The 16,581-nt window shown below is 39.7% G+C and overlaps 1 protein-coding gene across 1 annotated transcript in view; it reads right to left on the bottom strand.

Annotated features, from left to right (window-relative positions):
* The window catches only part of SLC27A2 (solute carrier family 27 member 2), a 42,542-nt gene extending 30,796 nt beyond the window's left edge, over positions 1-11,746 (bottom strand). Inside the window, exons 1-2 of the mRNA XM_016128743.2 lie at positions 11,056-11,746; positions 2,502-2,711 (exon numbers count right to left, since the gene is read on the bottom strand). Coding sequence (XP_015984229.2) covers positions 2,502-2,711; positions 11,056-11,530 — 685 coding nt within the window. The 5' untranslated portion in view covers positions 11,531-11,746. The remainder of the gene's footprint in view (positions 1-2,501; positions 2,712-11,055) is intronic.
* Positions 11,747-16,581: the final 4,835 nt, after the last annotated feature.

Raw genomic sequence — 16,581 nt, 5'->3', positions numbered from 1 at the left:
AAAAGAATGAATGTGGCTGTGTTTTGATAAAGTATTTACAAAGACAGGTGGTGGTGGTGTGCTGTATTTGGCCCACAGGCTGGAGTTTGCTAAGCCCTGTGTCAGATGATTATTACAATAGTAATTTTAAGAGAAAGGAATGAATGTCTACCGAATTTCTGCTCTGTGCCTATCACCTGCAAGATATTCTCAAAATTTCATTTAACTCTCATAATTAATGAGATAAGTAGAATTATATTCCCATTCCCTCAACTTAACAACATATCTTGGAGATCTGTTCACATTGTACATAGAAATTTCTCTTATTTATTCATTCATTTATTCTCTTTCTCTCAGTTGCATCAAGTCCCTTATGTGTGTATATTATAATTTATTTACAGTATTTTGGTATTTTAAACGATGCTGCAGTAAATAACCTGGCTCACATGGTAGTTCAAACAATGAGTGATACCATATCTGTAGGATAAGTTTGCTGAAGTGAGATTGTGGGGTCAAAAGATATGTCTTTGTAATTTTGATAGATATTGACACATTGCCAGTTATTAGGGTTGTCCCATTCATCTTCCCATGAGAAATATATAAATGTACCTGCTTCCTTGTAGTCTTAACAAGGTATGCTCTTAAATGATAGAATTTTTGCCAATCTGAGAGGTGAATATTGGTATCTCAGTGTAGTTTTAGCACACTAGACTGAATACATTTGTACTTCCTTAACTATAATTTACATAAGTTTTTTGTAAGACTTTATCGAAAGATTATTGCTTAGACTGTTTCCCATGGGAGGTTAATTTAGTTGGGGAAGGCATGAAGTTATTATTAAGGACCTTGGGCTAGAGTTTAAGACTTGAGTGAGTAAACTGGTTTTGAGAAGAGAAAAGCGGTTCTCTGTACACTCAGACCCTTCAACAGTTGATGGTACCGTAGCCAAGTATTGCCTAAAGAACAGCAATTTGTTATAAGGCAAAGCAGTGTGGCCAGCAAACTACCATCATTGTAAACACAATTCAAAATTCATTTTCTCTGACAGTGGGCCAGTGGCATTGTGTTAATATTGATGCCCCATTCTATACTAATATGTAGAAACAGAAGAAAGTATCAATAAACCAATTGTATTTGGCATGGAAAAGTCTCTTCCAGATAGTAAAAGCTCTGAATTATATTCTAAAAAGACATACATGTCCTTTGCTGCTTTGAAGTACTTTCAGAAACTTTCCCAATTTAAGATTTTGTATTAATGAAGAAATAAGAATATTTGGTAAGTGTTATATAATTTTGTGCTAATGACCACCTTTGAGGAACAGGAAAAACATTTTCTTCTCCAATTGCTTAAATGAGTTCTTTGGATTAATGTTTACAAGAGTAACTTAGCTAAATTTTATTTAGATATAAGGAGAAAAGTAAAATGAACACCAACCCGATTATCTTCCAAGTAAATATAGATTCTAAATTATGGAATGAAATTAAGGAGGGTTTATTCTTTTTATTTACTAAAGCAGTTTTTCTATTTGCATGCCCAAACCTGCACTGTAAAGATGTTCCATACCTATCTACTTAGCATTAAGACTAGAACTGCCTGTCACTAACGAAAGGCTTCTTGTATCTTAATTACTTTCTGAATTAAAATTTACAATTGAATTTTACCATTCTATTAAGAAATTAGGATAAAAGTCTCATATTAAGGTGGTATCTGTATGTAGTGGAAGTATTTGGTTAACTATGTCATCTTGCTATTTTGTTAGCAAGGCAGTCTATAACTTTTGGGAATAAGAATAGTACCCATCTTAGGAGTGCTGGGTAGGTGGAGAAGTAAATGGACAAATGCAATAAAGCTCCTAGGAGAGTGCCTAGCACATCCCACCTTTAATATTTATTGACTGTTACATGTAGCAGTATGTCAACAACACTGTTAATTAGCAGTGTTTTTCTTAGTGGCTCATAAAAATAATGGTGCATCTTATAGTTAAAGGCATTCTAGTTTGATGAAATATAGTATTTTAGGCTCTGAGCTGAGAGCCATCCTACAATCACAGTAGCAAGCAGCTCTGAGTCAGTCTGGCATGGGAAGATATAGTCAAAACATATAAATATAAACCTGTTGCTGTTCTATAGTCTTCTGTGGTGTTCCATTTATAACTGGTTATACATTGCATATGGGCTCTGAATATAACAAAATCAAAATGGAATAATCATTAAAAAATTCCAAAAACCTATTCAGTGCCAAATTTTATCCATTATCATAACAATTTTTGTAATTTTTGGTTACCCTCTTTATTTCTTCTACATTGCAACTAGGGGGTAAATATGCATAACTTGGAGAAATGCAAATGGGACATCTGCTACAAAATAAGATCAGTTCCCACAGTTGAGGAACTAGATCCCCTGAAGTATTAGTTATCTGATAAGTTTTGTCAAAGAAAGAGACCATTTCAAAACCTAACCCAACATTTAACTTGTTCTTCAGGATAGCTCCATTTCCTTCAGAATCATCTCTTTAGTTTTACCTGTGGTTCCAGAAGTATATATGTATAAGGCAGGAGTGAGAAAAGTGACTTCCGATCTCCACGACTCTGGGATAGGTTCAGTTGACTCTTCATCCACTTTGTCTAGAAAAGAGTCGACTCCATCTGTGTTGGAAGTTCTGCTCACATAATAGACAGACACATCATCTTTTTTCAGGCTTGGCAGCACCTCTTCAACAGCTGCTTGTAGTTCTTAATTTAATAATAAAAAAAACCCAAATGAATTAAGTTAGTCCATTAAAGTTCTATGAGCACACTAAGCTTCATGGTAATTTTGTTTTCAGCATAATTTTTGTTCAAGTGTGTAGATGTGACAAGTGATGAGTGATACTTTTGTATTTTTAAACATGGAATTCGCCACATTTGAAAATATCACAAGATTCCAATATCTGAGGGAAGGGTGGATTTTAATGGTTTCATAAGCAGCAGATGGATAGTTGAGATCTGTACAAACAAATGAACATATGGGTAAAAATCAAGATATATAAGTGCATAGTTATAATCACATCTGGTATATGTCTCAGAAACTCCAGAAATGAATTTAGTTATTCTCAGTATATGCCCCACAGGACCAGATGAAAAAAACAAAATTTTAAGGAAGAAGAGAAATGAAAGTAAGGGAGTCAGGCTAACTAACAAAGATGATGGAAGCCAAGTTTTATATCACACTTTTTTTTTTTAAACACCTCAGTAACAAATATTTTCACTAGGAAACTTCAGCTGAAATAAGCCCCAAATTTCATAACCACATTCTTTGGTCTGAGAAAAAAATGATTAGCATGTTTTTCAAACTGTGGGTCACAAAATCGTAGTAGGTTATTAAAATCATTTAAAATGACCAGTGTTTTTAAAGACAAATAAAATGAAAGAGAAAATTTTAGAGTATGTCACACATAGTAAGAGGTAGATATATATATATTTAAAATTTTTGCTTCAGTTATGTGGGTGTGTGGGTACTAGGTCACACACAAATGTATTTTTTATTGTAGGTCAAGGTAAAAAAAATTTTAAAGGCATTGATTTAATACGCAAACCACATTTCATGTTTGCTCCTTGGATTCCTGTGCCCTTAAACCAAAAGATGAGATGAACTTCAAGCTTACTTGTCTTGAATTGTGATAACTGAAGTGAATATACTTATTCTAAATAGGAAGATGACTCAATATCCCAGGGAATTACCTTGGGGAGATTAGACCTAAATCATCTTATATGCTTTGTTTTTCAGATGTTTGTGTATAATGTTGCCATCAAGACAACAAATATCATCTGGATGAACATATTCAAATTTTTAAAAAAACATTTTAATCAAAGAAGTTATGCATCTGGTAAAAATATAACAAGTAGTACAAAAGGATTTATAGTTCAAATCAACAGGCCCACACCCCATCCCTCCTCAAAACTAAACCTGCTGCCTAGGCACAATTATTTTCAAATTTTTAAAGCTATTTCTGCTGGCAATCACCTCTTCATCATTAAATAGTGTACTTTTCCTTCTACCTCTTGACCTATTAATTTTTATCCCCACCCTCATTTACCTATGCCCACTCACAACAGTTATTATGTTCACTTGATATTGTTTGGGTAAATGGTACTCATATCTATTCTGAGATCATAATTCTGTCTTCCCAGTTTGGGTCTAGAAGCTGAAAACCAACAATCAGGATTGAGATGATGACTATGTAAATATTATTCACTGCAGAACCAAGTAACACACTATAATCATCTTTCCTTTTTTGAACAGTTTTCTCCTGGAATTTCTAATGGCTATCATTCCTTTTTTTTTTTTTTTTTCATTTTTTAAAATATTTTTTAATTTTTCAATTATAGTTGGCATACCATATTATTTTATTTTAGATGGCTAGCATTCTTTAATCCAGGGGTTCATAACTCCCTGGTACCGGTCTATGGCCTGTTAGGAACAGGGCGTCACAGCCGGAGGTGAGCTGCAAGTGAGTGAAGCTTCATCTGTATTTGCAGCCGCGCCCCAGAACTAGCATCACCACTTCAGCTCCACCTCCGAATATCAGGCATCAGAGCACTGGTGCCTGGTAACAAAAAGGTTGGGGACTGCTGCTTTAATGTACTATTTGCTCAGTTCTTTTTTCAACTCCATCAAATCTGCCTCTTCCTCCTCCCTCCTCCCGCCCCCCTCCGCCGGCCATCCTCTACTCTTTCGTTTTGGGAAGATGATCAGAAATATCGGTGATAAAAACTGGATGGTAACAGTCCATACTTTGGCACAGCCTTGATTCAGGTCCTCTTTATTTCTTACCTAGAACATCACAATAGCTTCCTGACCAACCTCCTCACCTCTGACCTCTCCCCGTTTCCAACCAATCAGCTACACTGACGTCCAACTCCTGTTACCGCCCTGTTTAAAACCCTTCAATGTCTGATCATCCTTGTGATAGAATCCACTCTCCTTATGCAGCACTTGAGGTCCTGAGCTCATTCATGGCCTACCTTGCTGACTTTTCTGATGTCTTCTCCTACCTCTCAAACCCTTTCTTCTAACCACTTTGACCGATGTGAACTGAATGTACCCAGACTCTCACATCCATTGCCTCTGTCCAGGAGGTTTCATCAGAGAAAGCAGTACACAATGAGTAGATGGAAAACCAAGAGATTATGAATTCCCCTGCCCACCCCTACCCCAAATCTGTCTTGTTAAAAAGAAAAAAAATCTGGATAGTATACAATATTCTGCCCCTCAATTTTTTTTTAAGAAGGGAAGAAGAGAAACTTCTTAATATACAGGCTCATTCCTAGAGAGCAAGGAGAGAGGATGGGTGATGAGCTGAATCAGTCTTCATCACCAAGATGACTAGGTACTCCTGGCTAAACCGCAGCTTTCAAACAGGAAAAGCATTCAGTCTAATAGCTTGTTTTGTTATTAGACGGCCTCACTGAATGGGTAACTGATTGAGTTAGCTTTTAAAAAGATACCCGAAATGTTTACCAATAAAGTAAGATCTGAATTAAAGACAGTCAAAAGGCATACATTCTGGTTAAAGTTTCAGGATGACTGTGAAATAGTTGGTAGATAAACAACAAGTCGGGGTTAAATACCTTTCTTTTTTCAGAAAGTCAACTGAAACACAAACTGGTTCTAACAGCTTTTGAAGACAATCTGAAAATAGTTTTAAAGATGTCATCTGTAATGATGATTTTGAATTCTATCATTAGCAGTTTGAAAATATAGTATTTAACAACCTATCGTCTTATCTGTACATCAACACGACATGTGTTGGAACACCTTTCAGACAGAGGCATGCATGTACATCTCCCCCTCCGTTCATAAAACAAGTCACTCTGAGGTCAGAAAGCTGTGTAATCAAGGTTAAGTCCTAACAGGAATAAGTAAATCTTTAACAGGGAAATACAAACTCACCTGACATTTATGTCATTATATATTCTCTTAATATTAGTTTTTATTTCTTTCAGTTAAAGTTCTTGCTGATGTGTGCTCATATTTTCTAAACAGGAATTAAGTGTAATTCCTTTTCATGAGGTTATCAGGTCATACCAGGCCTTACATAATTATCACTTGATATCCACAAGCAACCACATCACTTGTCAACCAACTACCTACTTCCTTATTTCTCAGAGGCTTTGGGGGAAGACCTTTTTAAATACTGGTCACTTAACTCATCATGCTGAATAATCTGAACTCTATCTTGCTCCAGATTCAATAATATTAACAGCTGATTTATTAGAGTTTATTTTTTAACTTCTTCATTTCCTTCTTATTTCTAAAGAAAATGAACTGTTAAATGTTCCCAAATATGCTAGTGAAGTGCTAGTTTGTTTCTAAATGGAGATGTATAACAACCCCTCTTGCAAACTTTAGTTATAAGCAGGTCCAGAAGAAAAATATAGTAAAATATCTTTAAGCTACCTCTCCATTAAGACCTTGGGCTACCTGGCTGGGATCTTCCCCTATTAATATACTACTCATTTGATGTCTGTCCCCTACCATCTTACACACAGACCCTCCCCACTATGGTCCCAGCCCATCTCGTACTCATCATCAGTTTTATCTCTGGCAATGAGACCCAGCAAGGGTACCTCTCTCCTATAGCCCACTGTCAGAGGTAAACAAGTCTGGGGTAGGGTGAAGCTGGGCCTCAGCGACACTGGGTCTAAATGGATTTTCTCAAATCAGGATAAAGTTGACTTTTGCTGTTATTTTTTATGCCTTTATGCCCAGCCCAGTAGTCCCTAAGTTCTAGAGTAGAAAGCCTGTTACAACCAACCAAAATGGTGGATCTCATTAATACGACAAACATTTATTGACTACTTTTTGCTACATATTACTAGGGCATTATTCAAAGACATGTGGGAGAATTTCAAACCTTTGAGACAAAGGTCATTGAAGCAACTCACCTAAGTTATTCCTTGGGCAGTCAAGAGAGATCAGAGGAGTGAAGATAAGATTATCTCTGTTCCCTGATCCTCGACTAACATTTGAACTGGGAAATTATCTCCTTCCATGGAAGTGAGGCTGCTACTGTTGGCCATTCCTTGGATTCTCTGAGTCCTTATTTTTCTCAACAGTGGAGTCTCTTCAGTACCAGCTTTAAAAATTACTATTAGGTCCAGCCTGCTGTTGACCTTACACAGTAAAACTCTTTAATGAAGAATCTCACTGTGAGGCGCTGATGAAGACTGCCTCTGGGCTCCTCTTGCCTGGAATGCTCCCTCCCCAACTGCACTTGCCCAAGTGCCCCCCAAAAGCCTTCTCCCTCTGCTCTTTCTTTGCAATAGCACTGTAGTTTCCCCAGCATACTTATCACATTCTCCTGGGTGTCACAATCATTTGCATATGCGGCTTAGTTCTTTCACTGGATTGTAAGATCCTTGAACTAATTCATCTTCTTAACTCCCCATCCCACCATGGCAACCAGCTTGTACCTTGTGGGGACTCTCTAAATGATTTGGTTTGAAATTAAATTGTTGTTGCATCTGCTTTCCTCAATCTAACCTTAAAAGTCTGTATGACAAGACTTCTCCTTGGTCCTAACACTAGTTTTATAATGAAGTTCTCTTGTTTCAGACCTTTTAATAATGCAATACTTTTGAAAATTATTTGGAAGCATTGCTTCATCACATTGCTTTAAGGGGGCCCAATTTTGTTCCTTACAACCTTGTAAAACCAGGCCAAAGGTAATCAGGAACATTTTATAACCTCTCTGGATCTCAGTCTTGCAATAGAAAGCATCTTTAACTATTACTAAAGCCTTGTACAAGAGTAGTGCCTCACCACGGAAGCCTTGCATGGCTATGATGAGTCAGGTAGTATAGACCTTGACAGTGATCTTGACAGTAGAAGAGCTAGGTTAGTGATGACCTTAATGCTAACATAAATGGAAACAGCAAATTTACTATTTTGGGGGCTTCTATGGATATGTTTACAAAATATCCTATGTTGTATGAAACTAAACATGCTTTCCTCATATTTGGGAAGTTGCTTGAAAACGATCAGACCAACAAATTGATTTCTATCAACAAAACTAATATGGGTTCAAATAAGTGAAGGCAATTTTTCCACGTGATTATTTATACCATACCCGGTCACAGAGAAGGATCCTGAAATGTACCAGAGAGAAGATCATATTCTCTGAGAGACAAATGCTTCTGCTAGGTTCAGGGAAGTGTTTGTGAATCTTTGACTTTTGGTAAGTATAGCAAATTCTGAAGAAATAATTTGGAACTGAAATTCCTGATAGCGAATTGAGCCCTGTTAAGTTTTACAGTCCCCTAAATTTATGACAAATGGCTCAGTCCTCATGATTAATACCACCGTCCTGGTCCTTTACACACACTCCAGAATTTGACACAGTTGGAACTCAAGTATTCTTATTAGCTCCCCAGCCCTGAGTCTGAATTCAAAGCCCAGAATCAAACCCTATTAAATTGTCACTACTCCAATAGTTCTAAAACTTCTCACCTTTATGTACCATGTTCAGACGGTCTAATAGAATAAAAAGTGCCCTGGAAGTAAGAAAAAAATCTGGGTTCTGTCCTCAGCTCTCTGTTAATAACTGACCATGTGTGACCATAGGCAAGTGATATTACTGTTCTGGATCTTTGTTTATTTAGCTCTAAGTGGAAACTAGATTGTTTCTCAAAGTCTAGTCCTCAGACCATTTGCTTCAAAATCATTAGCGGGTGGGGTGGGTCTTGTTATACAAATATACATCCCTGGGTCCCACTATAGTCCCACTGAAACAATGTTTTTTGGGAATGGGGTTCAAGAATCAGTTTTTTTTTTTTTTCAAAATAAGCTTCCCAGGTGATTCATACACTCATAAAAGTTTATTTTCTAAAGTTTTCATTGAAGTATAATACACTCCTCAAAGTTGGAGGATTAGAGGATTAGAATATCTCTAAGATTCCTTCCAAATTTAAAGAATTCTAAGAACCAGTCAATTCAGCTCATTTACACCTGGGCACATTTACTAAGCATGCAGCTTTGGATCCTGTGTTACCTCATTTGCAGTAACTGTTTCTGTTCAGAGTGTAAGTCTGCATGGAGCACAGTGATTTGGAAAAAGTGAATGGTTTGAAAATGTGTGGTCTTTCTCAAAGGTCATGCCACAGGTCCACTGAAAAGTCTGGTTCAAATTTGATCTGAATATCGGAATTTAATTACATCCTCCACATACACTAACCTAAACATAATGTTAATGGCAGAGGACTGTTGCCTGGGTGGAGAAGATACCAGGTTGTATTTCCGATGTGATTACAGAATCAACTCTGTTATAGTCATTTAAACTCAAACTTCTATGCCAACAATACTCCAAGTCCTTGAACTTCCTCACAGGGTATCTGGGATACAGTCACGTGCACTGTGTAACGACAGTCAACGGTAAACCGCATGGTATATCATATAGCCTAGGTGTTTGTGGTAGGCCATACTATTAATGTTTGTCTAAGTACACTCTGTGATGTTTACACCAATGACAAAATCGCTTACGGATGCATTTCGCAAGACACATTCCTGTCGTTCAGGGGTTTCTGACTACCATGCAGTATTTCACCCCTCCTGAAGTGGTACAAAGATGATTATGCAAATAACTTCCCTCTGAATCAACTGGTAAAGTCATAGATTTAAGAGAATCTTTTAGTTACTAAGTAATGATGTTGTCTCTGTTTGCAGGCAATTTCTAGTTAGAAATTTTGGGGAGTTTTCTTGAAAGGGTTATCCTCTTCAAATAACTTGGCAGCCTTTAAAACTGTCCTTGTTTTTAAACTTTTATGCAAAGTCTTCATATTTTGAATTATTTATTTTATGCCACATGAAACAGGTGTGTAAGTTTCCTTCCTGGCTTCTCACAAGTGATCAGACATTTCATGTTTCTGTTATACTAGGCAAATTGTTTTGCTTGCCTCAGCTTCCTCAGCTATGAAATAAAGTGGGAGAGCAGATGGATGCTTGATTCCTTCTAGATTTAATACTTTACAGCCATGTAGAGGACATAGGTTGGAATTTCAAGCCTTGGTTTCATCAACTGTATAACAGGGGTCATGGGGAAATGATATGCTATCTCTCAGGGTAATAAAAGCATCCAGCATAGGGCTTGGTACAGAAAGGCATTCCGGAGGTAAGGCTTTCTGATTCCCTCTTCCTCCATGTCTTTCAGCCTGCACCTGGCTAGGCCTCCTCTTATTGACAGAGAAGCAACTGCCCTTATTTAAGTGCAGAGACAAGCTTTCTTGGAAGGAAAACCCAGCAGCCCTGTGGGTACCGGGTTCTTGGTTTCCTCCTGGCCTGATGCCTGATGGTCACCATTGTGGCATGAAGTTACCATTTCCCGTCTTGTTGAAATGTGGCAGGAGGTAACAACAGAGACAAAGGTCACTATTGCTATAGATGCAGTGGGGGCTCACCAGGGCACTGCAGCAGATCTCCACCGTCTTTTCCTTGGGGACTAAGTAGGGTTACTTTCTCTCTGTATGGAGAATACAGGGAGGCTAACAGCACTTGAGAGCTGGAAGCAGCCTTGAAGACCACCTCTTTACAGAAGAGGAAACCAAGGGTCAGATCACACAGCCAATCCAGCAGGAGAGGTGAGAACGGTTTTGATGGATCTACAGTCAAGACCCTCTGCATTTAAACACAGACATTGTCAGTCTTGGCTAAGAGGTTGGACTCTGGCAATAAATAGCCCGGGCAACTCTCCTTCTCCTCCCCCCCGCCGCCCCCTCTTCCCAGTTCTGTGACCTGGGATATTAGGCTTCACTTCTCTGGCCTTGGTGGTCTCATCTATCAAGTCTAATAGTAAATCCTACCTGTTGTGAGGATTTAAAGCAACACTGTATGTTTAGTGCTTAATAGTGCCCGGCACAGTCAACTTCCACAAGTGGTTCTAATGATTATTAATTAGCATTTTGAGGAAGGGTTGCCATCCCCTCCTTCTACACCTCCAGACCCGATCCTAATCTACACCTTCAACCCCCTATGCTACTCTGTGACTGGTTCGTCAAGGCGTGGAGGAGTCTAATGTCAGGGTTTAGCGGTCCCCAGGCTCACCTGGTGAGACCAGTAGCACCTTCGCCTCGCAGCACTGGAAGCAGTGCAACAGGGACTTAGCGCGGATGTTGTAGTTGAGGCACGACATGGCGCAGCCCAGCTTGGCCAGCCCCAGCCACAGCCACACGTAGGCCGGTTCATTGCCCATGAAGACCGCCACGCATTCTCCTTGGCGCAGGCCGAGGCGGTTCCGAAGCGTTCGCGCCACTTGATTGCTGCGTTGGTCCGCCTGAGCGTAGGTGTACGACTCGTCGCGGAAAAGCAGGAAAGGCTTGTGCGGCGTCTGGCGCGCTTTCTCCAGAAAGACCCGCAGGATGGTGTGCACAGGCCGCCGACGCTCGTAGCTGCTCAGCCGCCGCTTCAAGTCTGCCAACTGCAGGAAGTAGCTGGTGTCCTGGAAGAAGTAGGGGCAGCAGAGATTCGCCACAAGCGGCAGGAGCAGCAGCCCCGCCAGAGCCGTGTAGATGGCGAGCATGATGATAGCGGGGCCCCCCGTCCCCGCGAGGGCGGAGGGCGCACTGCGGTCGTGCAGCGTGGCGGCGGGACCGGCTGCTGACTGACGGCGGGCGGGCTGCGCGCGGGGCGGACAGACAGGCTAGCGCGACCGCCGAGTGCCTGGCTGCCAGTGCTTTCGCGGGCTCCCTGGCGGGTGGAGCAGCGAGTGGCCTGCCGGAGGTTCTGGGCGCTACCTGCCCACTGAGCCCGCCTCTTCGTGGAGGTGCAGCCCCCTGCGCTCCTGGACCTCCCCTGAGGTCGTCCTTCCGTGGCTGTGCGGCTGGGCGACTGGCCAAGTCTCGGCCACTGTTCCGCTGGAATCTGAAGGTCTGGGGTCAAGTCTGGACTCTCCTGAGTTATGACCAAAGTACTTTACGCCTCGGAGCCACAGTTTCCTTATAAAAGTGGTGATGATCAGACGCACGTAGCAGATGTTGAGAAGATTGGAGGAGATATTGCCGACGAAGGACTATTAGTTATTGCTACCGTTAATAGAGTGCCTTATAGAGAGATCACATTACTGTCAACAAAGTGCTTTATAAATGGGAGACAGTCCTGTTGTTTATTAGTAGCGGGTACCAGGTGCACTGCCGAATCAGAATCCCATCTCTCCTTCCTGGTCCCGGGGGCTTTCAGCCCGGTCTCTCTTTGTTTCTCTGATTTGCAACCTCCTTCCCTCGCCCCCGCCCAATCCCAGCTCAATTGCTTGACGGTCTCCTGAGATGAGGATTTAAAGGTAGAACAAAAACGTCTGCGATTGCCACCTCCAGCTCATCCGGCCTCTGGATGGTGGGTCCCTCTAGTTTGAATTACCCTGCCCGGCCCAGGTAGCCCAGATTTGGCGTAGTGCCACACTTCGCCAACTGAAATCAAGCCCCGACAATATTTTGATTTGTTTTAATATTTTGTTCTGTTAAGTGATCTCCGCCCCCTTGTATGTCGAAGATTCTCCACTATTGTCAGCCCAGTTCAACACACTAAGTGGCAGTGTCAGGGAATAGGACGACAGAGAGGAAATTAAGTAAACGTTATTGGCATTTCTCAAAAACCATTTCTTCTAGTGTGATCCTTTTAATTTCCCTTAGTGCTTCTTCCATAAAGAGTGAATACTCGCTGCTTGCTACTGAGGATGGTCAGGATCAGAGTGAAACAGTGTTTTACTTTCTTCCTCTCATCTCCTCATTTTTCCATCTTATTCTCATGAAATACAAGTGAGAGTGTCTACTCCTACCAGACACTCTGCTAGGGGCTTCCCTGTATTATATTTTTGAAGCGTCACAGTCATCTAAAGGTGGCACTTTCAGGCTCATTTAAGGAGAGTAAAGAAATGCTTAGAGAAGTGAATTAAGACAATAGACGACACATAGGTTTTGGAACTGGTATTTGGTCCTGGAGCCCACTCTTAGCAACCAGATTTTGCTATCCTCCTATTTTATAGGTTTCTATCCACATTCTTTTTTTCCTTCTGCAATTTTCATTCATTCTTTCTTTTTTTCACAACATATCCCTCCCCCATTTTTAACTCCCCCCTCCTCTTTTTACCCTTGGAATCCGCTCAGGCAACTCTTTCTCTACCTTTCCCCAACTCTTTCATGGTTCCGGCTACCAACTAAGTGACTGTTTGCATCATTTCCCTGGGGAGTAGGTGGTGGCCTTCCTTATCCCTGAGGAGAAGGCAGTAGTGTTTATCCAAGTGGGGCTCAGAGCCAGCGCTCCCCTTCCATCCCAATGCCACCTCTTCATGGCTGGTCACTTTGAAAGCCTCTCAGACTCCCCTCCTTTTGTCCTTTAGCAGCTGCGTTTCAGAGTGCTAGATGACGGCAAATGCCCACTTTCTTCTCCCTGGTTCCGAGGATCATTTTAGCCCTGTGCATCAGTGGTTCTTAGCTGCAAGTGAAAGGAAACCAGATCCAAACTGGCTTAAACAGAAACAGAAATGTAAACAGTAACTGCAGAGTCCAGGGCTAGAATAGACTTTAGGGGAGCCTTCATTCGTGGTGTAAGTGCTGGGACCTGGGCCCAGTTTTCCTTTCACCGTTTCTCTGCTCCACCTCCTCTGTTCTCACGTAGGCTCTCTAGTCATGATCCAAAGATGGCTGCCAACCCCTCAGGGTTACAAGCTTCCTGTACACTCTTCAGAAAATGCCCTGCACGTTCCCCTCTCTATGTCTTTGTTCTCACCTCTTTCCACCTCTGAACTCTCTATCCCTCTAAGTCCTAGCTCTCCTTTAAGACAGTGGTTCAGAGATGCCTGGATTTCTCAGTCCAGTAGCATCAAAACAAAGTTAGGAACCCAAAATAAAGTACCAATGTTTTAATTTTTCAAGTAAAAACAGCTTCCTTCCGCAACCAAGCACAGTTTTTTAAATTATTATTTCATAAAAGTGAAATTTTTAGCGCCAAAAAGTATAACTAGACTATACATTTAAAAATGATTAAAATGGTTTGTTTTGTTATGTATATTTTACCACAAAAATATACAAAAAAGGAAAAATACATACCAAAAAGAAAGTATGATCTTTTTCAAGATAGGATAAAGACAATAAATAGTACACCAACATATAAAAAAGATAGAAATTGAAATATTTTTGAAAGCAGCAAAATATGACTTTTTTTTATTATGTCAAGTAGAAATTGTTTCTATGCAAGTTTGTCCATTTAGAAATATAAATTCAACAGTGAAGCATGATGTAGGGCCAAATCTTGGGCTCGGATATAACTTAGGATTGTTTGAGCACTGAGATCTCGAACATGGAACTTCTCCGTCCCCTTACCTTGCACAAAGCTGCCTAATCCCCACCTCTCCCATGTTTCCACATCCATTGGGCCTGTTACCTTTATCAAGGATAGTCCCCTCATGGCCAGTTTCCTTCTGCTGGATTTTGGTATTTACATACTGAGATCAGGGTGCAAGCTTTACTACGTGTTCTAGATAAGTCAGTCATTCCTTTTAGGCTCTTTAAATGGACAAAGCTCGGAAATACATACTTTTTAAAGCCATGAATTTGTACTTTTATCTCTAATTCCCTAATCCAATGCCATAGGGGTTGCTTCTTTCCTTATTCTAATCTTAAAAAAAAAAAAAAAGAACAAGAAGAAGAAGAAGAAAAGAAAAAAGAAAAGAAAAGAACTCCTATAGTGGAAAAACTGATTCTCAATACCAACAATGCATTTATTCATTTGGCATTCTAAAATACACACAAAAAATAATTTCAGAATTATTACATCAATACCACTGCCAACAACAAACTTACCAGGTTAAGTTCAAGGTTTTCTTGAAGTTCTTATTAGTCTTAGAACATCCCCTAAGGGTGGGAAGTTAGAGTTTTACATTAAAAAATTACTAGAAATAGTTTTTTTTTTAAAAGTAGTAATATGATGTGATCATGCTTAAGTTGATTTGTTTCTGTTTAGTTTAGAGTCCTCCCAACCTGTTTATTTAATTTTATATTTTGAAAGTGTAAACATTTACATCGTTCAAAAGTCAAAACTATAAAAAAAATCAGAGTACAGGTATACCCTGTCTTTTGAAAGTTTGCCTTATGCCACTTTACTTTTATGAAGGACCTACATTTGTACCTGTTTTTACTAACCGAAAGAAATCTAAAGAGGACTTTTGCTTTTATGAAAAGTAGTGAAAAGTAAAAATAGTGTTCAGTGTTTGTTTTGCAGCAAGCTGTTCTGGAGGCAATGCACACCTGGAGTTGTGGGCGTGGCACCGCCAAGCTTCTTCTCCAGGAGTTAGTTACACTCTGCTTCAAGCAGCCAAAGCTTTGAAATGTGTCTGTGAGCATTTGTGCTTTTTGTAGGTTTATTTTGTGCAACCATTAGCAGGATGTGTCCTAAGAGAGCTTGTAAGGGTGTCATACTTAGTGTAAAACTGGATGTAATTAAGCATTTTGATCATGGTGAATGACATAAAGACATTGTGAGTGCATCAAATTTGACATCTAAGAATGGTAAAAAAAAAATGTATTTAAATTAACAATAATTGTCTCTTTGCATTACACCATTTTGGCTTACAAAAGGTTTCATGAGAATACCCTACTTTTGGATAATGGGGAAAACCTGTAGTTCCATTGTTTTATCTATTTTTTGCTTATTTCCATTTTTTTCCCTTTAGGTAACCAATCCCATTAGTTTCTGCTTTATCCTTCCTGCATTTCATGTAAAAATAAGCACATATATTTCTCCCCAGCTCTTATTTAGATTGAATTGACATATATTGTAAACACATATTTTCTTATTTCACCTTCTTTCTTACAAAAGGTAGCACACCATGCATGCTTTTTATTTTTTACCTTTATTTTTTTCATTTATACAAAAGTATTTTAATTTAAATTTTCTCCTACGTGTGGTTCTGACAAATCAGTTCTGGCTGAATAGAAATAGTGTTGTCTTATTGGCAGAAAGCCTCACATTACAAGAAAGTTCCAAATGAACAACCACACATTTTCTATTATGGGTGCCTCTGAGGGCACCTAGGACAGAGAGAAAGAGAAAAAGAAACAATGGGTGTAAGACTGGAGAGGCGGGGGCGGGGGGGAAGGGGGGCCGGCGGGGAGCGAGGGGGGCGGGGAAATTCGCCTTGAGAAAGCATGTGTTGCACATTTAGTCAACTTTCCACTAGATGGCAGTAACACCCCAGGAATAAGGAATGCATAAACCAGCTTTCTGGAAAAGGGATAAACCTTTTCCAGAACGAGCTATGGTGCATGCTTTGCACAGTCTCCTGCCAGGTGCAGAAATCTTTTAAATGGATTTACTTTTTAGGTCATACTAATTTAACTTTTAAAATCTAATTCTCAATTCTGTTTATCCCGCAGTAATTTAATATTTTACAGAGAACAGGAGACTCTGACCCTGAATCAATCTATTCTCAAATCATAGAAGATGCTATGAACAGCAAATGTTAACAATAATTTTAAGACTTAGTAAAATGTATTTTTAAACCTAAAGTTACTTAAAAATTCTCTACTATAATTATCCTAAACTCTTCATTCTTAGTTCAATTATGTTCAATCATGATTT

The sequence above is a fragment of the Rousettus aegyptiacus genome, unplaced genomic scaffold, assembly GCF_014176215.1.
Source record: "Rousettus aegyptiacus isolate mRouAeg1 unplaced genomic scaffold, mRouAeg1.p scaffold_m13_p_3, whole genome shotgun sequence".
NCBI lineage: Eukaryota > Metazoa > Chordata > Mammalia > Chiroptera > Pteropodidae > Rousettus > Rousettus aegyptiacus.
This window is presented reverse-complemented; position numbering and strand designations above follow the sequence as displayed.